The sequence below is a fragment of the Falco cherrug genome, chromosome 4, assembly GCF_023634085.1.
Source record: "Falco cherrug isolate bFalChe1 chromosome 4, bFalChe1.pri, whole genome shotgun sequence".
Classification (NCBI taxonomy): Eukaryota; Metazoa; Chordata; class Aves; order Falconiformes; family Falconidae; genus Falco; species Falco cherrug.
The window spans coordinates 43,796,612-43,820,501 of record NC_073700.1 but is presented as its reverse complement, the minus strand read 5'-3'; the positions used below and the strand labels follow the sequence as shown (position 1 = coordinate 43,820,501).

The window sequence follows — 23,890 nt, the reverse complement described above, 5'->3', positions numbered from 1 at the left end:
TCAAAACTACGACCTTCAAGACAGATATACTATCTAAACATAGGAACTGTGTTTAAAGTATGGACATGGTGTTGGTAGCTGATGACAGGGCTTCTGCTCTTTTGCAAGAGCTTAAAAAAAATACTATCACATCTGAAAGTGGGTAAGTCAATATGAGAAGTATGTATGGTGCTTTAGGTGAAACATTTTAGGAGAGTTATGAATTTATTTCATTTAGCAGGGAAAAGGGAGCTCTTAAATGGCAGGTGGATTGGCTCCCTGGGGACCATGTGGAGGCACTTTGCCTTGATTCACATGGGACCTGCTTGTGTTTGGAAGACACCTTTTGAATAACCGAGTATTGTTAGTTAGCAGGCAAATTTAGTACTTGAACTTGCTAACCAGCTACCAGTGTTTCTGTTCCTTCTAGTACAGTTCATAGGAATGTGAGAAAGTCACTCATAAAAACATTCACTTTTCCCATGTTACAGTGCTGCAACTACAGCTACTGAGCTGGCAGTTGGGAGATGCCCCCAGATGCCTGTGAAATTATCTTTTAGATATTTTAGACTTCTGTAAAGAATTTAGACTTTTCTATTAGACGTGTTGAGACATGGGGTTGATTTTTTTTCTTTTTTTGAAGCCTTATCACAAAAAATAGCAAAACGATATTGTTGATCATGCAAGTAACCAGCCTATCCAAATGATCAGTTGAGCTTGGATTCATGTGTATTCAGGAATGCAGGGAAGACAAGACTGTGTTGGAATATGAGGGTTTTTTTGGGTTGGGTTTTTTTGTGACATGGGAGGACATTCTTCATGCAGGGACTGAAGAGAAACTGTTCTCTGGGCGGAATATCCAGGCATTCTCAATATTCACAGTCTAACTGGATCTGAACAAAACCTGTTTTCTTCTTCCAAGGTGTATCTTTTCTTCCTCTTCAGTTATTCTGTCTGCCCCCACTCCAGCTATTCAGTATTGTATAGCATTTATTGGCCAGTAGTTGGTTACATGGAAACTATGCAGCATCCTTTTGACCATTCGTCTCTCCTAATCTGCACAAGAATTTCATCATGCTTATTGCCCACAATTCTGTGATTCCTGCTTTGCTTGATAAAGTTAGTTGCAAAATACTTTTAAGACTTCCATCAGACTTCTTAAAGGTGTTGTAAAATATTTATCTGCATGTTAGGTTGTATTGAACTGGGAGGTGAATTTGAAGCAAATTATTAGGCTTAACTCCAAGGGGCTGAAGCATAAGCCTGTTCATTTCTGTAAATTCTGCTGTGGAGTGGGTACCCTTGAAAAAGAGGAGTGGATTGCAGGAACTCCATGCTCCTGAAGCAGCTCATCTTTCTGAGCAGGTGGGAAATGTTCATGAAGGCTTGAACTGCTGTTACCCAGCTGCTACTACTGTGATCCAGTGTTCACTTTAAGCACTGGACATTCTTACATAAAGCACTGTAAACAGACAGGAAAGCACAGAACTACCTTCAGAATGATGAAATTTGAAAGAAAATTTATTACTCCTTGTGTCTTTTAATTGCACAATTCTTTATTAGTATGCTGACTTTTTAAATTTCAAAATACTCTGTTCTCTGAATTATTTTGAAATTGCTTTAGACCAAAGTACCCATTTTTCAGGAAACATGTGAAGTGCACTGTACACTTCCCATAAAACAATTTCTGCTGTTACATATTGTTATACTGTTAGAATATTATTAATCCATCTAAACTGTTAATCTCTCTGCTGGCACAAGAAAAATGTAGAGTTAAAATCTGGTATATTCATAATTGTGTGAAATGCTATTTATTGGCTGTGTCAGATTTTTGTATAGGTTTCTTAAGCAGTATGTGTTTGTATTCTGTATACCTGGATTATTTTGTGTTTTCTGAATCAGTGGAGTTTCGCAGCAGTAATTTTGTTTCTTACGCACAGTAAGTGTTGCAGTTGCAGGCAGTGAGGAAGTTAATTTGATTTATGAAGGGATTCTTCGACAGTGATTTTTTTTCTTGTGTCAGTAAAAATCACTGCAGAAGCAGATGTATTGGAATAGTCTGTAATTCATATTTAAGCAAAATGTAATTAAGCTGATAATTTTTTAATACAAATTATATGCAAACAAATCTTTAGGGTGGGAGAGCTGCCTCAATTAATTTGTTCTGCAAGAGTTTTTCTTCTGCCTGTATTTTCAGCCCCTTAGATATCAAGTAGTTGATGCAGCCCTGCAAGCTCACGTCTCCTTTGAATCGGCAGTTCTCTGTAGACCTAGGTCTCCTGTCTCCCAGCAGCAGGAAGACAGGGAGAGGCTTTCAAGTCCTGCTGACTGTGTCACCCAGCCCCACACACCATGCTATCAGTTGCTTGCCCAGGAGTGCACCTTTAAGGTGAAAAGTTGGTATTGAATCAGTATCTTGTAGAAAGATATGAAGAGGCAAAATGATTTTTTTTTTCTTGTTTCCACTTTTTAAAATTCTGCATCAGATATTTGTTATTGTATATAGATATTTTCAGATCTGCTGCCATAAAAGTGAACAGTTTTTCTGAGTAGGAATCTCCTTTGTAATTTCAGGCTGATACAGGGGTGCAGAAATTATGTGTAATAGTATTTTTAGGCCAAAGGGAAAATGCGCCTGCTAGAGTTACTTGTTGACATGTAGTGACTACTTAAAACTATGTATAGTTTATTTTCTCAAAGTACATGAAACGCGAACTAGTGTGCTGTTCCCTCACGGCCAATGCCAGGTTGGAGAGGATTCATTTCCCCCAGATCTTCCAGGCCGACAGTGAAGTTGATGACTCATGTAAGCTAAGTGGGATATGCCGGAGAGAATGGCAGATCAGAAGCTGTGGGAGGAAATGCTCTTAAAACTGCTGGGAATAATGAGATGTGTAACTGCAATGCAAAAAGGAAAATAATAAAATACTTGGGGTTTATGTATTTACGACAAGGAACAGAATCTGTCTTACACTGCAAGGAAACAACATGGAAATAATCACTGGTTTGCCACTTCCCTCTGCTAGATAAACACCTCTGAAACAAGACCTAGGGCTGGGGCGGGTGGGAAGGTTCCTCAGCATAACTTTTTGAAGTGCCAGTGTACAGCGTTGTTTACTGGTGAAACTAAATGAGTAATGAATGTGCCAGCCAGGCAAAGATAAAGTATTTCTGCTGCCTGCAGCAGTGTTCAGAGTGGCGGGGGAAGGGAGGAGGAAGGGGGAAAAGGGAGAAAGTCCTCAGCAGTGGTTTGTCTTGGGTATCAGCGAATGCTGCTCCTTCAGCAACTGCTGGATTTATTTTTAACTGCTTGACTCATTCTTTGTCAGATGATTGACCATCAAGCTGCATATTGAAACACAAATGTGCAGAGGAAGCAAGCGTAACTAAAGGAAAAGGGGGAGTGGTTGTCTGGGAAAGGAGGTGGGAGTTGGGAGTTGTGCTTCACATGCTCTGCGCCTGCTGTCTGAGCGAGTTACGGGCTCCAAAGCAGGCTGAGCGTACTACAGGTCAGCCTCGAAAGTGAAGGATGATGGCTGCTTTCGGCTGTATAGAGGCACAGTTGCTAATTCCTTAGGAGAAGGGAGCTAGAGGCAGTGATCGGGACAGCAGTGTACTGCTTGGAGACAAATTAATATATTTTTTTTCCTATGCTGGATGTTGCTATTCGAAAGGATTCTCATCATGATCGATAGCTCCAAGAAGCAGCAACAGGGCTTTACCGAGATTTTACCTGCAGGAGATGTTAAGCCACTGAAGGAGAAGGAATGCCTTGAGGTGAACAGCCAGAAAAGTCTCAAGGAAGGTCAGTCGCTGGCTGGGGGACAGCAAATGTGGAAGTACTGGGCCGTTCAGTTCACCAGGATTTGTGGTGTAATGCTGTATGTTAGGAAGAATTTTTGTACATTAAATGAGGTATTGTTTTCCCTCTTTAACAAATTTCTAAAAGCTAAATTTAGAATTTACTTGAGACTATAAAAATAATGATGAAGATAGCTTGATAGAAATATTAGTGTGAAGAAAAATGAGGTAAGATTAAGTACTCTTTTTCAGATTAGCACTTGGTGCTGAATTCATGAAGTACTCTGAAATTCCCCTGTAAATATTGCACAAAATGCTTCAATGTCACTACTGAAATAAATATAGTGAAATAAATGTCATTAAGTGTGACACTACTAAAAATAAGACCCCAGAAACCTTTAGTTTTAGACATTTAATACCACCTCATTTCCAACAGTGCTTCTCTCAGCTACTGTCTTTCTCTAGAATTCCCTTCTCCTCTCATACTTTAAATGACTCTGCTTTCCAGATGTACGCTTTTAAAATTACATTGTCTCCTTAAATGACCGGGTTTAGACTGTGCATTAAATTGATATTATGCACAAGCTTTGTTTGTAAACTAGCAATAGTCTGAGGATATTTGGAGCGTTATTTAAAGCTGACAAATGGTACTATACCAGATGCATTTAACATAGTTTAGGCTGCGGCAATAATACTGAGACATGGAAGTTGCCTTACCCCATCGAGCTGGAGGTATGCTTCTAGCTGGCCTGTGTTAAGGAGGAGAAGACAGAGAGCTCTTGAGGTCAGCTGCCAGACCTGCAAGAACAGTTTGTTAGCAGGTGTACGCTAATATGCCAGGCTCTGCAGCTCAAGGCTCAAACTCCAACTGCTTTATCAGAAAAAACCTGTATTTGCGGTAGACAAAATTCCTTGGGTTTTACTCCAGATATCTCTGGATTGTCTGGTGATTCAGAGATTTCTTACTTGGTGTTGTGGCAAGACTGCTTTCTACGTGAAATCATGCCTTTCTCAGAATTTAAAATGCTGGGTTTATTTTGAGGTTTTGTTTGTTTTAAAATTTGGACCTTAATAATGTTTAAAATAGCAAAAAGATAGCCCATATTCATTATGGAATTCAGTAACTGACAGTTTAAGAAAACCCTTTACCTGTCTCTAAGTTTGGGCTAGAGAAAACACTGATTTTTGTATAATGTACTGATAGTAAAGCTTTCTTATTGATTGAAAAGATAGATAGTAAGAATTTGAGTGTGATGCCTGTAGCTGTGGCTGACAGCATAACAGTCCTGCTTCCTTTACAGCAGGAAAGTACTGACTGAAAGGCAGCGATTGAAGAGAAAGGGTCAGCAGTGGCTGCTTTTTCTTGGTGTTTGCCTTGCAACTCTGAACAAGCCCAGCTAAACCTGCCGCTGCTGCCTCTGAACTCTCTGGGGCAACAGGAACAAAGAAAGAAGGCAAGGAAGTTGAGAGGGACAGAGGAGTAACAACCCACACACTAAGTTACCAAGAAATAAAGGGGAGAAAGACATGAAAAAACTAGCATGGTGGATAGTGTAGGTGGGCTAATAAGTAAACGTGATCATTATCTTCAGTCTCGTTTGAATATGTCAGTTATGTAGAAAGTGGATGAAAGAATGTACAATGATGGTCTGTCAGAGCAGCAAAAAACCTGCAGTTATGGGACACTTGCAGTCTAAATTCATGAATATTTTAGAGTTTAAATTAATATTCAGAGCATGAAAGAAGATATAATAGTTTTCCACAATCACTATCTTTTGCATACTTTTCTCTGTTTTAGTACCTTTTCTCCCTTTTCACTTTTCCCCAGTGAATATTGCTTATCCTTTTATCTCTCCTAAGTTTGAAAACTGAATAATTAAAATAATGAACCTCTTTTTGAGTGTTATGAATGACTACAGGATCTCCTCTTCCAGCGTTTCCTCTTTCTAAAGCCGGGGGGGGCAGTGCATTTTCTTTCTTGTAGTATACAGAATGTATTACTGAAAACATTGAAAATCTGCTTGATTTATATCTAGAGAGACTAAGACTTTACCTTTTCAGTTTGTAATTATGTAAATTGTAAAAAAAAAAAAGTAAAATATTATGAAATATGTAGTTCAGGTATTTTGTAGATTTATAAAAATTCAATTGCAGTTGTCATTTTCATCCTATTTAAATAACACTTTAACATTAAAACACTTCTTATTTTACAGATGAGTATATCCTAAATTAGCTTGTGGCATTCTGTATCTTTGGCCCTCCCCCCCCCCCCTTCTTTGTCTTTTAATTAAAATGATGATGTGACTAGTTTTGGCATCTGAATCATCAACCCTTTTTTATTAGGACACAAAAACTTATGAATACTATCTGTGAATGGTTGAAACTGCAAAAAATTAAAAATGTAATTATGTTGGCAAACCCAGATGAAGTATGTAGAGGTCAGGTAATTCAGAAGATTCTACAGCCTTTGCTTCATAATCTGTTTGGTGCAGGTTTGATAGATAAGCAGTGTGCTTATTTCAGCAGTGAGTACCTTATGAGAATTGTTAGGTGCAGGTTTTTTTGTACTTAATATTTCTTGGTAAGAAAAGAGACTTTTGATGGAAACACAAATCCCAACCCTGTCCTCAGCAAATTAACACTAAAGGCACTGGAAGGTTAGATTATAAGGATGTTTTGGTTTTTTTCTTTGCTCTTGGAAGATACACGTTATAGCATCCTATAGCACAGGAGGAAATCCTCTTAATTACCCTACTTTCTAGTAAACAACTCATATGTTATTGTTACATATTGTCTGTTCTGTGAAAACATTGCTTCATCTTGTCTGTTTTATTGAAATTACCTTTTGTATGCATAAGGAACAGAAATACTTTTTGTCTCTGAGGCTAACAATACAGTGCTAACAAAACGAGCTTTTCCAGAATTTCCTGTACCATTGACTTCTAATTCAAGTGAAAAGCCTTAAATGAAATCAGGACATCACTGTGCAAACACTTAGTAAGAACGAGTCACTATCATCAACAATGTATATGTTAGGAGTTAGGAATATATTTAGGCTGCAGATTAGAAACGTTCTAAACTGAGGAGTGGAGTGAATTTAGGGAGTCTTGCCTTGTACCCTATATTATTTTAATACAAAGATTGATGAGCTCCTGCAAGAGTATATGACCATGCAGAACTCTTGAAGACACAGTATTAAACTGGTGAAACAAATCAGTATGGTGCTATCTCAGGTGGGATTTAAAAGGAGATTGGATCCCAGTTTGTTTGCACTGTATTTTTTATATATTAATCTGAGCTGCAAAGTTATCGGTTGCCTGCAGGTTAGTGTAAGGAAAACAACTAACCAGAAAGGAAATTTTCTTTCCATGTTGAAAGATAATTTCTTTCCTGGATTTGAATTGCTTTTTAATTGTACTCTTTTGTGAGGAGCTAGAGACTGGCAAGTGCTAGAAACAGGATACAGGGTGGAATGAGTGAAACACAGGGATTTCTCAGGTGCTTGCTGGAAGTGTCTTCACGCTGTCTGGTTAATAGATTGCCAGATTGGGTCAGGAAGTATTTCTTCCCTTCCTCCTTTGCAATTAATATTGTAAGAGAATTGTGTTTTGTAGCAGATTTCCTGGTATTGCTGGCATGTTGCGTGTTGGTGATACTCCTGACCTCTACCGCTCTCCTGCAGCGGCATGTTAGGCTTAAAGATTTTACTGTTGGTTTGCAGGGTTTGGCGTTTGGTGGTTTGTTGAGGTTTCTTTGTTTGTTGGTTTTGGGTTTTAAAGCTTTAAGTTTTGTTATACGGTGTTTAGTGGCAGTGGCAGTCTACCAGGTATGTTTCTTGAGACACAGGTAATGAGAAAAATACTGGAAAAAGAGTATTGTTCCTGTTGTCAAAAGTGGGTGCAGGTCTCATCCAGCCATACCGTGCCTACTGCCAGCCTCTTTATTGTGTTGGCATTAGTGACTGTGCAGCCCTGAAGCGAGTAGGGTCAGTGAACAGGTATTACTGAAGACTATTTATTTCAATAGCATTAGTTTTCAGCCAGATGTGCTTTGCCAGTGTAGATGCAACTGAAGCATCTGGGATTGGAGGAAGAGATCATTGTCTGTGCACCAGTAATCCTGTCTTAGATCATACTAACTTATGAAACCACACTCTGAAACCACTGTCTTGTTGCGATGCTGGAGGTTTCTTCCTTTCACATGGCATCCAACAAAAGTTAGGTACTTCAGCCTTTAAGTCCTTAATGCAGCAGCTCCGATGGCACTGTAAGCAATCTGACTAATCCACTGAGCGAGCATCTGCAGAAATCAGATGTTGTCTGCATAGCAGAGTTGACACAATGCCACTGCTTACACCCCAATTTGCAGTCAGGCACCTTGTATAAATCCACCTTCCTCAGTGTTTTGAATTCATGTGTAATCTCATGAGTTGGAGGATCTGCTTGGGTATGCATGTTGTTTACTGGCTCTACTGTGCCTAGGAAAAGCATGGAAAATGGAGGTATACCTTCCTGAGAGAGCTTGGCTGGAAGTCATCTATCATCATCCAATGTAATATGCTCCAGATTATCACAAAGCAAGTCTGTAGTAGATGTGGAATTTAAACCCAAGTTTCATGAGTCCCTTGACAGAACGCTTCTTGGGTGATGGCAGCATTTGAGGAAATGCAAATTATTTTTAAAAAAATCAGAAGATTATACTAAGCAGAGGAATACTTGCAGATGTAGAAAGTGTAATTACTGATAATATACTTAAAGTATGCCATTTTACAGAATACTTGAAATGGAAGCTTTAGTTTATTCAGACTTTCCGCTCAAGATGGTGGTGGTTTTTCTCATTTTAAAGATATAAACAGAACTGTGAAAAGTGTAGATTTTGCTTCTCACACATAGATGTGTGTAGATCCCAGTAGACATTCCCATAATTTGTTTGGAGACTTGTATATGTTCTGGCTTGTATCCTATTGCTATGGAACCTGTTGCTTAGAAACAATAGACATTGTCCTATATCCTAGTCATTCAAGCTTTCCAGCTGATGATACTGTTATGCTTTATATTTTGTTTTAAATGTTAAGTTTATATTCAGCTATCTTTCCCATCTAGCTTTTAAATTTCTGCTTTCAGTATGATGATGATAATTCTGGAAGCAGTTACATGCACATCATTACTGGCTTACAGAGAAAAGCTTTAAATTGTAGTGGTATAATTTAAAAGATTTGGAGGTCCTACAGGGTTTCCCTCCAGAATCCTGAAGGGATTATATGCAACGGCCCTCCGTAGTCTCCACTCACGTGTTTTACATTTATCCAGAACATTTGTAAGCCAGAACGAAAGTATGACTGAATAATTGCTTAAAATGAGTATGCATCAGAGGCTGTTTCACTTTTCTTATTTAGGATACAGTCTTAGCAGAAAAATAACATACACAATAATGGAAAAAAAAATTAACATATGTAAAACTAAGGTAAGGGTTTTTTTACAGAAATAAGTAAAATATTTTTTTAAAAAAATGATACCCTGGCATACATGAAAATTTTGAAGACTGAACCCAGTATAACATATTAACTCCTGTTTAGATGATGTCTGATTTTTGTTAATGCTGAATTACTTGAGTTTTAAAATAGAGAGCATGTAACATGGGGCTGATGGGAGGTGAGTACCAAAATTTTAAATGCATTCAATCTTTAAAATGCTGTACAACTTACTTAGAATCACTTCCAAGAATTTACAGGTAGATGAGTATTTTCATGGCTTTTCCTTCTCCTTCCTTCCTTCTTTGACATGCCATATGAATGAAAAGAACACAATATTACCAAATTTCTGACTTTGACACGTGGAATAAGTAATGCCAGGTGAAAACTAGTTACCATATTTCATAACCTTCCTGAAATGTGTGCCTTGCACATCACCTGCACTTTCCTTATTATACAAAACATTCAGTTTATTAAATTTTTAGGTTTGTTCACAGAACACCTATCAGTTGAAAAGATTAACTCTTTTTGTCTCAATAAAGCATTTAATGAAGTACAAATAGAGTACAACGCCCCATATAGAGTTGAGGGAGAAACAATCACAGCTAGAGAGAAAGCAGAACATCAGTCTCTGAAAAATTAACTTAGTGTAAATTATGCTGTTTACAAAATGCCATATAAACTTTTAATTCCAAGCAGATGGCGTTTGGAGGTGCGAGGGTAACAGCTGAAAGAGGCACAGAGTTAAGTGCTTGATATTAAATTTCTGCAATTCTGTAACTGTTGCCCTGTGTTGTGAGGTTGGTCCAGAATTCTGATACAAAGCCAATGCTTAGATCACTTGCGTGGTCCACCTACCGCCTGATAAAATGTTCTCCTCTACTTCACTGCCACCCTGCTGTTGATATACTTGTATTAATGTTATACTCCCAATGCCAAATAGTGATAAATTCAGATCAAGGATAGGATAGAGTAGTTCATCTCCTGCAGCAGTGCTTCATTGCAACTCGAGTGTCTGCTGTTAACGTCTGCTGCTCTGTGTTTCAACCTCAACATGTTAGAGACCTTGGCTGCAGAAAAGCTGTTTTAAGCTGGCAGAAAGAAATGGAGGCTTTCTGTGTAACAGCTTCTAATTTAAAGGAAACGGCCCTGTTTCCAGCACTGTCTGTTTCCATGGCAGCCAGCATAGCAGCTCCACTGGAGTTTCTACTGCTCTTGGAAATTTCCAAGGGAGTACGCAGGAATGTTGGACATTATATTTTCCCATTTTTACTTGCAGTTTTAAGGGCTTAAATAGCTAATATCCACTGGATTTTAACTTTGAAAGAAATGATGAGATAATTACATACAGAACATAAAAAGAGTCTGGATGCATTATTTTTCTTCTTGCTGTCATTTGAAAGAACTGTATGCTGTCCAGGGGACCCCTTCTTGATGGTTTAGTGTCTGTTTCATCTGTGTAATTTTTAAATGGCAACAGTTATTTGCTGTTTCATAGTACCTTCTGTAAAAAGATAAAATTTAACTTCTAATGGAATATGTAACTGTTAGACGTGGAATTATTAGTGCTGGAACTTTGCACACACCGTTCTGGTTTTTTTCAAGACAAGAAGCAGTGGTGAAAGCTTGTCAATCAGTGCAGATAGCATTGTTCCTGCAGGACAACTATCAATTTATTTTTGGCCTCTTTACATTCCAGTGCTTGTGATTATATACTACTACTTTAGACATCTTTTCCACAGGATACAAATTACAGATTTGTAACAGAAATCACTTGCTCTGCTTTGATAATAGCTGCTTGTCCAAAGTGATTTAATAATACACTTTATTTTCACTTATTCTGCTTTTCACACTGAGTAAGACCTGACTGGACTGCGCTGCATTTCTTACCTTTCAAAGGGTCTTACACAGAACGTGTTGTGTACTGGCTTAAGTGCCTATTTGTGCCAGCTTTCTTGCATTCAGATCAGCACAGCGCTTCAGCAAACTATTGAGCATCTGCTTGGTTTGGCTACTGTTAATCTGTATGCCCTTTTGGGGCATAGCGTGTGTGAACCTGAACAGTACTTGCTGTTTGAAAACAGGCCGTTAACTTTTTAAATAATTTGCTGCTGTATAGAAATATGTTTTGAAATAATAAAGTGCATTGGTTAACAGATAACCTCTCCTTTTTGTCCCGTTATCTCCATTCCCTTGCACATAGAAGCATTGGTTCCCTGGTATGCTAACACTGGAAGAAAGTATGTAAGAGTGGGAACACCAGCCTCTGGCACTCGGTTTTTCAGGTGGTGAAAAATCTGTACCTCCAGTGAAGTCAGAAGACTTCTACTGACATTATGAGAGTCAGATAACCAGATGTTCTTACTGTGAGGAGGGATTATGCTTTTTGGTTTTGTCCGTATTGAGTAAGCTATCTAAGACTTAATGATAGTTTTATTGCCTGAAGAAAACACATGGAAATTTTGGAATCTTTTCAGCTGGTGTTAAAGTGTTAATCTTAAAATCATACGCTGTCTTGAAAATAAAAAAACCCACCACCCCACCCCCCTCATTCAAAACAGGAGTTTGACTGACCTCTCTGTGCATGGCTTTTATTCAGAAGCAGCTCAAAGACAATTTCTTAAGAGTTGCAGTGGTGTGAAGAGGTGTTCCTGCCAGATAATGTGAGGTGCAAAATATTTGTGCCATCTTTTAGCAGATTTCCTCAGTGGTGTTAGCATAGCCCTTCTTTTGCACACACACTTTAAACATGGGGAGCGGTATTACTGGTGCTAATGGTGTATTAACATACCTAAATCTTTGTGAGTTCTGGCCCTGTTGTTTTGGAGACCATCTTGTATGATTTTAGATGTTATGCAGGTAACTGCCTGAATTGAAAAGTGAAAAAGTGAGAGGTAAACTATCAAGCAACAAGCTGAATGGATTTACCCTGATAAGAATAATCTGTTAAATACAGTGTATAAGTAAGTACCACCCCATGAGGAACTTTGTTTTGCTAGTACCACAGGTCTTGTTGAATTCTTCCTTCCCCAGATTCCACACTGGTTTGTCTGTAAACGGTTCTTTGTTGTAAAGGGGGGGGGAAAAACTACCCCCAAAAAACCACCCCAAAAAACCAGAATAAATAGTACAGTATAATAACTTTGCCTAATGCTTCAGTGGTTTTTATGGGTTTTGGAAGCTGTGTCCTCCTGTCTCATCCATCCTTATTAGATTTATGTCTTCGTGTGTTACTGACTGTTCTATAAATCTCTTGCTATATGGATTTCTGTATCTATGGTAAACAAAGTCTGTATTACATTTAATGCCATTGGATTTAAACTAACCTGCATTCTGTTCTAAGGAGAGTTTCTCACTGAAATAAATCAGCAATTCTTGGGCAAAAGTGCAAAGCTGTGCTTCATCCTCACATTGTTCGTTCCTGTCTTTGAAGATAATTTCATCACATTTTCCTTATTGAAAACTTGATTTAGTTTCCATGACTCCCATCCTCCATATCTTTTCTGGCTGTTCTTTGAGCTGCTTTTTGTGGGTCCCCATTTCTTTCTGAGCTTTTCACTAACCTCGCTCTTATTCCATTCCTTTATACTCACTTCAGGTTCATCTTTAGTAGAAAGATACAAGCCTGCCTGTGACCTGTTCCTGCTCAGTTGTAGAGCTTAGCCCACCTAACTACAGTGACAATATACAGGTCATTACTGACTAGTATGACCATCTGTTCTCACACGCAGACCTGTAAGCCAAATATCCTCATTGACTAGATGTAGCTATGCAACTCATGTACAGATTTAACCATTTCTTCCTTAGAAACGTCTCTGCTTTTTACTTTTTCTCACTGGGGGGGCTTAAAAGTATTGTAGGTCCTTATGTCTTTTATTGAGATATAAATAGTAGCTTTTTCCTTGATCTGTTTACTTTGGCAAAGCAAAGGTTTTTTTCAGCTTTTCAGCTTTAAAACTAATAAATTTAGGTTTTTTATTCACAATTACTTTCTATTTAGTAACTTTCTTTTCTTTAATAATGCATTCAACTGCTTAGATTTTATTTAAACAAAAAATCAGACACCAGTCTTTTTTTTAACCTTAATTTTGGAGTTGTTTGCAAAAGCAAACATCTGGTTTTCATCCAACTTTGTTTCTGTTTAACCTCCTTGCTCTCGTCAAGTTAAAATCTTCAATGGTTATCTTCTTATAACATCTTTCTATGAGTCATCTCTTCCTTAGTGTTCTCCCTGCAGTGCTTCCCTATTAGTCATGCTACAGGCTGGCCTTTCTTTACTATGTAATATATAAGTTCCTGATATTTATTTAATAACTGAACAACTGCATATTTCATATCTTCTGTATCTCTCAGGTTTTTCAGTCCTCTCACAGTTTTTATGACTTGTCCAGTACACATGGGACAGCTTCACAATCATCCCGTATTTGCTTTGTGATGCCCAGTGTAGGTTAACAAATGGATGGGTAGGCAGGTAGTGTTGTGAGAGACAGTAATTGTTATGTGTTTGCTAAAAAATGCTAAAGCTTCACATCTCGGCACACGTGGTTTATGTGCAGGTATGTTCTTACTGTTCTTCTTATCCTTCTGCTATACTCCACTGTATATTCTCTTGTAAGACTATACGTTGTGTAGGATATGGGTCAGGTTTTTTACTCTTTCTGCAAAGCTGAAGCCAAATACCTGATCATGACTGAAGCCACACATCACAGATTCAGTACATTCAAAGTCATCTAGCAGGGCTTCCCATCGCCTACATTTGGAATTAATGTTCACTAAAGAATTAGTTGAAAGCAGTTGGAAAATAAGAGAAGCTACCTGCATTCTTACCAATGTTTTTTTTGGTGAATAGATTTATTCTGGTCTCCCTGCCCCATTTGTTGGGCGAATGCCACACATCATGGCCATGGCCAAGCAGCATTAAATTTTAGGAACGGACAGAAACTGCATCAGCTATAAATATAAGTAACACATGCACTGGGGTATGTTTTTGCAGGGGGCAGGGTCATGTGCGAGTGTGATGCCAGAGGGAGGCACAGCCTTTCCCCTTTCTGATGCACATCACACCGGATGGCACAAGCAGGGAGCTGCAGGAACTGCATCTCACTCAGCGATGTCTGTACCAGCGCGATCGCAGTGTCCAGAGTGTCTTCCTCTTTGGGCGCACGCGTGGTACATTCCTGATGCTGCCGTGTTAGTACGGCTGTTGAAAGAGGGCTCAAAACAGGACCTTGACACAGAAACTTTGCTACACTGGGGTTTTTGAGGGTTTTTGTTCGTGGGATGATTTGGTTGGTTTGTTTTTCTCAAAGAGAAATTTCAGCAGCTGAATATACCTTGGGTAGACTCTTTTTGAAGTATGTTTTAGGAGAACACAGGGGAATATATATTTAGAAGCGTTGGAGTAGTTATTGAGTTTACTTGTATTGGCAAAGTGCAGGGTGAGACCTTTCTGATTTTTTCCTCCCACAAACTTGCCAATGAAAACTTAAAATGCAATAATTGCTAAATGCTGAACTGGTAGGATATTTTCAGACCATCCAATCCAACTGTAGACCTAACAGTGAGCATTGTCTGTCTTGATGTAGTGGAACGCTGAATGGAAGTCTGATCATTTTCATGTGAAAGATGAAGAGCCTTGGTCTTAAGAGTCACATCAATATCTGGTTCTGTGAAAGCCAGATCTGTAAATAATAAATAACAAATTTCTTATAATTTCTGATTAGTTCAGCTATCCTTTCCCTGCACAAAGACTTTGCATATCACGTTTGAGATTACAGTGATACTACTTTAGAATTTTAAATAGTGATAAGATGAAGAACAAGTATCTGTGGTCCATAGCAGGTTTTGTGAAATAGATGGTGTATGCACTTTCTACAAAATAGTTTTATGATTTAGCCAGCTGTCCAAATTGGTGAATTAGTGAGGGATTTGAAATTGTTATGTACTGTGCAAAACAGTTTGATCATTCTATAGCATGAAGGTCAATTTCAAAGGTGCTTAACTTTCCCACATCTGTTTACTAACATTTGAAAGCACCGTATTAGCAATGCTTAGGTAGTCATAGCTGAGCCACTGCACCTACAAAATGGATGTTATGATAAAGCTCAGTAAAAAAGGAAGTCTGAGGGAAAAACACATTAGAAATCAGAAATATCATGTACCACAGATGCATTTTTTTCTTCATAGATGACTTGCCTATCGTATGTCGGTAGATTACTCACATCAGTGCCTGCACCTGTTGTAATATTACCAGCACTACTTTGTGGATCCACTGTGTTCCAGGTAATGGAGTTGGAAAAAATACGAACTCTGATTTACTTACTGTGCCCGATGATGTGTATCAGCTGTACCCTGGACGTAACTGATGTTGGAGCAGGTCACTTTTCTTTAAGGCCTTGAGCCCTGAAATAGAGGCATATGTTTAAAATTGACTTGTAACTAGGTAAAAGATTTGGTAGACACATTTGTAGTGGGTTTAGTGTTCCAAGAAAGCCAAATTTAAGTATGGTGTAAATTTGGACCAAATAGAGCTGTATACATGGATAAGATTCCTTCCCAGAACAGGACATGCTTTTGAAAGCTTTGCACGGCTTCCTAATTGTGTAAAAGGAAGCATAGTTTGAGCGAAGAACAGAAGACAGACAAGTTTTAATCTACTCAGGACCAAAAATATTGGGTCTGAAATACAGTGGTCTTGCCATGTTGTTTATAAATTGTCTCTTACATCATTTGGATGGGTAAAACTTATTAAAGATTTTTAAAGGGATCACGCGTTTAGTTTTAAGACTAACTGCGCTTTCTTGATTTTACCATTGTAAGGAAGAGAATCCAAACCAAGAACATAGCAGAGTTTTTTACTTTGCTGTAAACATCACGCCAGTTAGGGAATTTCTCAGTGCTTTGCGCTAGTGCAGTAGAAGATTCTTAGCGGTATCCCCAGGGATAGAGGCTTAATATCATGACATTATATCATGTGCTTAAAGTGCATTTCCATTGAAATGTGCATTTCTTGAAGTTTTCTGTTGGAATGGGCTCAGTCCTGACCCAATACACTCTCTTTCTTAATTCACACTTACTTGTATAAAGCGTGTGGATTTTGGATGTACAGTTGCATAAATGTGTGTTTGCACACACTTACCTGCATTTTTGGGGGCAGACTAGACTAATGGGACTAAGAAACCCACATTTTTTTCTGCAGAAAGGTTTGAACTTTCTCTAGCCGTGCTCTCAGCTTACCGGGAGTACGTAGCTGTGCTACACCGTATGCCAAACGCAACCTGCTGCTGAAAGGAATATGCCACAGCACCATTTGAGTTGGTTCAAGACTTCAGGTGGCGTAATTATGCATCTTCTAGTAAGAGGTATTTTAAGAAGAGATCACATCACTGCTTACCTGGAGCCATGTGAAATTGAGGAAGACCAAAAATAAATCCAAGCTATTATAAAATAAGTCTTCGGTTAACTTTACAGTCATTTAATATTACTTGGAAAATTCAATTCATTACTTAAAGCAGGTATTTTCACATTTCCAGGGGAACTCAGTACATTTAGGATGATTTTCCATCAGTTTACATTTTCTTGTTACTTTTGCATTCTGCCATCTCTGTCCTTTGTAATTCCTGTGTAATAATACTGTATACTCTGAACAGAACTGCCATGCCACAGCCATGAAAAGTTTGTATTGAAATTCTCGATGTTTGTGTGACACATTAAAATAATGTACTTGTTTTCAGGACTTGCTATTCCCGGTCTTAATGCTTTAGCCAGAAGAGTATCCTTCCTGTACTGTAGAACAGGAAATAAGCTGGTTCCTTTTAAATTCTGAAAACAATGAAGTTTGTCCTTAGCCTAATTTTTTAGAAATTACATTCATTTTGATGTTTTGGACAATGCATTAGTTTGTTTTGCTTCCTTGTGAAATACAATGGGAACAGCATGTCATAATCATACATCCATAATAAGCTGTCAAGGCTGAATTTAAGAATGCAAATATTAAATCTTTAATGTTTTTTTTCTTGACCAGGCATCTTGACCACCTTTTGTTCAACAGATAAATTTTCCCATTAGGGTAATGGCTATATGTGTCTAAACAATAATGACGCACTATGACAATTACAGAAACGAGGGGAAGGGGACAATAGAAGAAACAAATTGTTACTGGTTTTCTCCTTTTTTTGTCCTGGGAACATTTAGAAAAAAGCCTTAATCTTTGAAAGTATGAGGCCTTTATGCCTATGCCCTCCCCCAGGTTTTGTGCAGTTCCTGGTATGGTATTTCACGTGTGTCACGTTGGTTATTCTTACAGTAAGATGAGAACCTTCGTACGCTTTATTAAATGTAATGAAACATAAGAAGTTACCTCTGAAACTGTAAACCATTTTCCCAGATTTGGCAGTAGTGGATTTGTTTGATCCTTGAAATAATTACAATAGCACATATCTCAGTCAGGAAAACATTTTCTGATGTTCAGAGAGAGGTTAAGGTCTGTTCCTGATTGTATCACTTTTTGGGTGTTTTTGAATAAGCCAGGTAAAATCTGGCTTCTCTTCAGTTTCTTACGTTTCAGAAAGATTTATTTTAAATGTACAATAAGCCTTTATATTTTTTTAAAAAAAATCCTTAAGGAAAAAGGATCAACCAAACACATACAGCTTTTCTTTTAAAATGCTCTGCAAACCTAATTTCTATTTCAGCATAGTGCAGTCATGTAAGATTGGTTTATGATGTGTGAGAAGGCTATATATAATCATGTGTTGCAGTTTATGGTATAAAAGCATACCTCACTATGTTTTCGTGAATCTGTTATCTAAGAGTAGTTTTACAAGGGGAGTAAAAAAAATAATCCTAGATTTAGAGGTATACTTGATAACCTCTTATGAGGCCTAGCTGATGGGAAAAGTGGATGTGTGCATGAAATACAGTCCCTTTATCAGGTGTGACCAAAATGCAGCAAACCAGTATAACTAGGGACTGGAAGTAACCACTCCAAACTACGTTAACAGCAGTTGATCCTTAATGATAGGTGCCTTTGAGGTTACTGTCGGGAATAAATATATAATAAATAAATAAATAAATATAGGAAAAATATTTCTGAAGCTGAAATACTTTGTATCCTTTGGATACTACTTTTTTTTTTGTACTTTCAGCGGGATAGTATGCTTACATATGAACCAAATTATTTGTTTTCTTTCGTCAGTACTTCAGCTGAGGCTACAACAAAGACGGACACGAGAACAGCTGGTGGACCAGGGCATCATGCCACGTAAGACTTACATTATTTCTAGTAATTTGTTTTACTTTGCTGTATTAATTATGAACTGAATATACAAAATAATAAAACCAAACATTTCTGTGAGAATCATTAAAAAAAAATTATCATTTGAAAAAAATTGTGAGATCTTCTTGGTAATCTAAATGAGCATGAAGTAAATTCATCATCCTTACCTAAAGTTCCAGTTAAAATAGCCATTGTGATGAAAACACGAGGATTTGCAGACAAGTCTGATTCTCCTTTTATTTTTCTCTCTTTAAATTATCATTAATCTTAACTGAAATAAATTTGATTGTATAAATGAGTGGACATCAATAACAAAGCCAGCGGTCTTTGAAGAGTAGGATGGCAAGGGTTGCCAAACAGAAACAAAGGACACATCAAAGTTGTGACTTAGGCCCCAACAGATGTGTCTTCTGTGTCAAATCTTGCAAGCTGTGATGTTAGAGGACATGAGGCAGTGGATTAGGCTGGGCGCTGTACGCTGCGTCGTATGACCTAATGTAAGACCTAGCTTCTGTGCCTAGGCCGTTCCTTCTGAGTATGAATGCCTTTCCAACAATATGGGAAGAGGCTTTGGTTTTTTGGTTTCTTTAGAAAATTATTTTGGTTTTGGGACGTCTTCTCCAATTGCTGGAAGTTCCTTGACACATCTGGCAAGTGGTCCAAGTTGTTTTGTAAGAGTTTTGCATTCTTTTCCAAAACAAAGATTATATAATGGTAAAAGTTAAATGAGTGCCTTCAGATGCTGTCTTTGGAAGAGTTAAGATGCTGCTGATCACCTTAGCATGAAGTGTCTCACAGGCAGCAACATCACCAAGTTCATAAATACAGCCGGAGGTGTATTTATGATTTCAGGGTTCTGTAACACTGAGCTTCTGATTCTTTGGCCTGGCTACTGACCATCCTTGAGAGCTATGCAAGAAGTTGCCGGTTCTTCAGTAAACCATTTTTATCTGTAACTCTCTTCTACCTCTGGAATTTAATTGCAGATCATACTGCTTTGACAAGCAAGAATTTGGATATTTGTTACGCTTGTATGTCTGAACACACAGCACTTGTATTTTGAAAGTAATTGGTGTGCTTTATGCAATTGCACTTTATTGCTGGTGTCCATTTTCTCCATTATTGATTCCAATCTGTTAGAGATGATGGTTGTTTCAACAGCAGCACTTAACAATACCTCATACCAATTTAGCAGTCACGAGTGTCCTCCTGAATATGGATATGTAGTGGCCTAGAATTAAAATGCAGTTAATTCTTTCGTTAGAGATGTATTGGTGTTCCTCCAATGACTATGCTAATTGTTTGTACAGCATCTTCTGGCTTGTTTTGGAGATCCGCCTGGTCTCAGAATGAGGGGTGCATAGAACACATCAGGATTCCCTAAGTGGACAGTATGGGGTGATACTGGACTCAGGATACAGTTCCATGTTGTCAAAAGATTCAACTGTGAAAAGCTGAAGAAGGCTTTTCTTAAAACAAACAAAAAGCCCACCCATTGAAAACATATCGAAATTATGTCACGTTACTGTCAATAGCTCAGTGTGCACTGGTGCGTTCTAGCTTGAAAGCACAGTACCTTACAGCTCGTCTCTTCTTGAAGGTGTCTGAGCATGCAGCAGGCTTCACATTGCTTTGCTAAAGCATCTTCACCTTTCCAGCTCTGTAGTGTTGATTATCTTCAGGAACAGAATGATCCATTTCTTTTTGAGTGAAACCTGGAAAAAAACCTGTAAACTGTCAAAAAGCGTTAAAGATTTTGTTTTGCAGTACCTCATCTCTGCCAAAAGTGTGCCAGAAGTGTGGCAAATAAGATGGATTATGCCTGCAGCCATTTCACTTCCTTTCAACAATTCAATTGAGATGAAGACTCTACAGTTCATATTATTTCTAGCTGAATGGTGTGTTTTACTCTTCTTGGCTATTTAGCCGCTAACCACCATTCTGCTTTCAAATCTGAACATTTGAGGGTTCCACAATTTTTTTAAAAAAAAATGAGCACAGATAGTTCTTAGGGAATGATCCGGTTCTCTCTAGCAAAAGCAAGTATGAGGTGTAGACAGATAGTAAATACAATGGAATAAATGAAACAGTATTTTGGGATTCTGAACCTTACCTCATAAAATTTCCACTGCGGAACAGTTTTGGTAAATAGACCCCAGTGTATGTAGTGAAAAAGTTAATTGTTACATGGTTGTATCTGTTAAAATCAAATATTCCAGTATTCTGCATAGGAGTGTTGCTCATCTCTGTTAAATGTAAGTGAATACAACTAGCATGAGTCAAATGTAAGCCAGGTCAGATGCAACCACAACTTTGAGATGGTGTTAAACACCCATACACACATTCTGATTAGGGTATTTCTTTTGGAAATCACTTCCTGTCAATTTAACTCTTACTCTCCCTTCACAGCTTTGAAAAGTCCAGCTGCATTCCATGAGCAGATAAAGAGTCTGGAGCGAGCCAGGGTAAACCACTTTGTGTCAACTTCTTATGAACATCTGAAAATGGATAGTTGGTTGTATGTGATACTAAACATGAAAAAATCATCACCATTACAGTAATAACATGTGCTTTTATCTTGGAAGAATCCGTTAAAATAAAATGTTGGTGACAAATCTGTGAGGACCTTTATTAATTCTTCACAGATGAAGGTGGGGGGATAAGCTTGCAGATGTAACGTAATACACAGCTACCTCCAGTTAAAGATCGGATACTTGGGTAAATTATGCTTGTGCAGTATTCTATATTTCTATAGAATCTGTACTATTTTGATTTTGTGTGGTGGTATGGGATCAAATCCAGAAACATTCCCAACTTGTTTGGGGGAGATAGAAATTCATTAGCGCTGCTTAACTGATGGAAAACCAAACCCCTCTGGTGCTCGTGTTCTAACAGCAGTGTCCACCCATCTGAATGCAACTGCAAATACTTGTTGCTTGGACATCAATGATTTATCAAACTACTTTGATTTTGCTAGTAAACGGTAGTTAATGCTATTTCCTTATTTCTTTAAAGACTGAAAATTTTTTGAAGCACAAGATTCGCAGCAGGCCGGACCGGTCTGAGCTGGTCAGGATGCACATCCTCGAAGGTATGTACCCAGCTGTATGTACCTTTTGAGCTACTGTTAGAAGGAACTTCTGTTATGCACTCAGTTTTCTAACTCAGTTGGCTTTGATATGAATTATTTCTAAAGGTTTACATGCTCTATTTCTCTACTTCTGCAGTGTCTGTTGTAATCTGTATTCTGAATATGTGTAATAATAGATACACCTATGGCAGTGAAAGTATTCTCAACTGTGTATTTATTTGCATACCTGACAGCATTGTACTTCCCCTGCCACGCAGCATCACAATCAGTCTTTAATAAACCTGAGTTTTACTCTGCCTTGTTGTTTGAAACACTAGTCATTGTGAATGGGGCTGCATTACTGCATTTCACCATAATCTAACCAAATACAGACATTGCCAAATAACCATCATCCAAGTCAATTTAATAGCCATTAGTTTTCAAAACATGCATTTGGATACTAAACCCAGATAGGAGCTTACGTGTTAATAGATCACATTCGTATTGACAGACTGTCTCCAGCTTTTCATTGAAATACAATTTTGAAGATTCACATTTGTGCTAGAAGCTATCTGTAAAGGTAGATTTTTTTAAGATGTTTGCCAAGAGAGACTCAAAAATCATTGGATTAATTAAACCTTTACCACAGCTCACACTGGTAAACCATTAGAGCAGCAAATGCTGTCTTCAGATTATAATTAGCACTTGTTTTGTATTCCCTGCTTTATTGTTGGACATTATACAAATGTTTACCAAAAGTATCACTGCTGTTAAAAAAGTGGTTATATTTATAGAAAAACACGGAGATGAACAACATCTACTCATCTTATTTTTGCTTATTAATTTGAGAATTTTCAGAAAACACTTGCCTGCTTTAGGTAGAAGTGGGATAGTTATTGCAAAAACAAGACAATGTTGTTTGTCATGAAATTGGAGAAAAGATGGAACAGAATATTTAAATAATTTTATCTTTTCAGAGACCTTTGCAGAGCCTTCACTACAAGCCACTCAGATGAAACTGAAGAGAGCTCGTTTGGCAGATGACCTGAATGAGAAGATTGCTCAGAGGCCTGGCCCTATGGAACTAGTAGAAAAAAATATTCTTCCTGTAGACTCCAGTGTTAAAGAAGCTATTATAGGCAAGTAGAAGTCCCACACCTTCTATCTGTAATCTATATGACACTTTGGAAAACAATAATTTAACTCTTGAGGTTAGAGTTCTCTAAAATAAAACATACTCAAACTTTATTGGTACTTATTATTTCAGCTTCTGAAGTCCTAAATTCTGTCATCATTTAATTGAAGTTATCCTATTGTTATTCAAAACTAAGTTGGAATTATATACTTCAGTACTCTCTTTGAAAAGACTTGTTTCTTAGGAATAATTTAAACATGTGGCCATTCCTCAGCCTGTCATATGTTTGTGTCTGTGTGCACGTTGACGGTACCTCTTAATCTCTTATTTTAATAACTTATGCTATGCTCCTAGTTTTATCAGTTCCTTGAATATGATTTAATATGGCTGTCATTATAATAAAACCACAATAAATACTTATCTACCATATGTTTAGGCTGCGGAAACCTGATCATTTTCCAGTAATTAGCTAATTCTGCCACCAATGTCTAAATTTGCGTCACTGAAAAAAAAATTGTTTTGCTTGTTTCTTTGTAAACCTTCTAGCAGTTGGACAAGAGAATTATCCCCAAGCTTTGGATGATTATTCATTTGATGAAGACAGCAGTGATGCTTTATCACCAGATCAGCCAGCCAGCCAAGAATCCCAGGGTTCAGCAGCTTCCCCGGGTGAGCCAAAACCAAGTGACTCACCATCACCAGTAACACCAAATGCTGCTACATCAGCACAGGTACAGTTTTCAAATGTTGAAACAAAATCTTCACAGTATGTTTTTTAGGTCTGACGCTGTAGAAATGGGGCATAGTTTCCCACGGAATGAATACATTCGCTGTTGCAAAGGAGCATCTGAAACTCTATTTTCTTTTTGGGAGTGTACGGGCTAGAACCTTGGCTTAGCTGTTGGCAGTAATAAAATTTCCATAGACTGTAGTTGCAATAAAGCCATAAAATCACTGAAATTCGTTATGGCCCATAGAAGATCTACAGCTTTCCCAAAGTTGTTTGAAAGGTCATATCCGTGGTTTACTCCAGCTGTTATTGATTACTTAATGTCTGTCTTCATTCTGGGCAAGGTCTTGAACTCATTGAGAATTAGACTTAGCTGAAACAACAACAGTTGACGTCAGTCCATTATCCCTGGAAAAGTCCGTAAAAAA

The 23,890-nt window shown here is 37.9% G+C and overlaps 1 protein-coding gene across 8 annotated transcripts in view; it reads left to right on the top strand.

Moving 5' to 3' along the window:
* MRTFB (myocardin related transcription factor B) overlaps positions 1–23,890 on the top strand; it is an 85,386-nt gene that overhangs the window by 34,086 nt on the left and 27,410 nt on the right. For 5 of the 8 annotated variants that reach the window (XR_008732157.1, XM_055709869.1, XM_055709868.1 and 2 more), the window contains 5 exons: positions 18,447–18,512; positions 20,937–20,992; positions 21,543–21,618; positions 22,575–22,736; positions 23,279–23,463. Coding sequence is in view for 7 of the 8 variants with exons in the window: in XM_055709869.1 (XP_055565844.1) it covers positions 18,447–18,512; positions 20,937–20,992; positions 21,543–21,618; positions 22,575–22,736; positions 23,279–23,463 (545 nt within the window). In the remaining variant the exon portion in view is untranslated. Of the gene's footprint in view, positions 1–3,376; positions 3,785–18,446; positions 18,513–20,936; positions 20,993–21,542; positions 21,619–22,574; positions 22,737–23,278; positions 23,464–23,890 lie in introns of those variants that run through there. The other 3 variants (XM_055709867.1, XM_055709866.1, XM_055709865.1) reach the window with 3 other exon arrangements.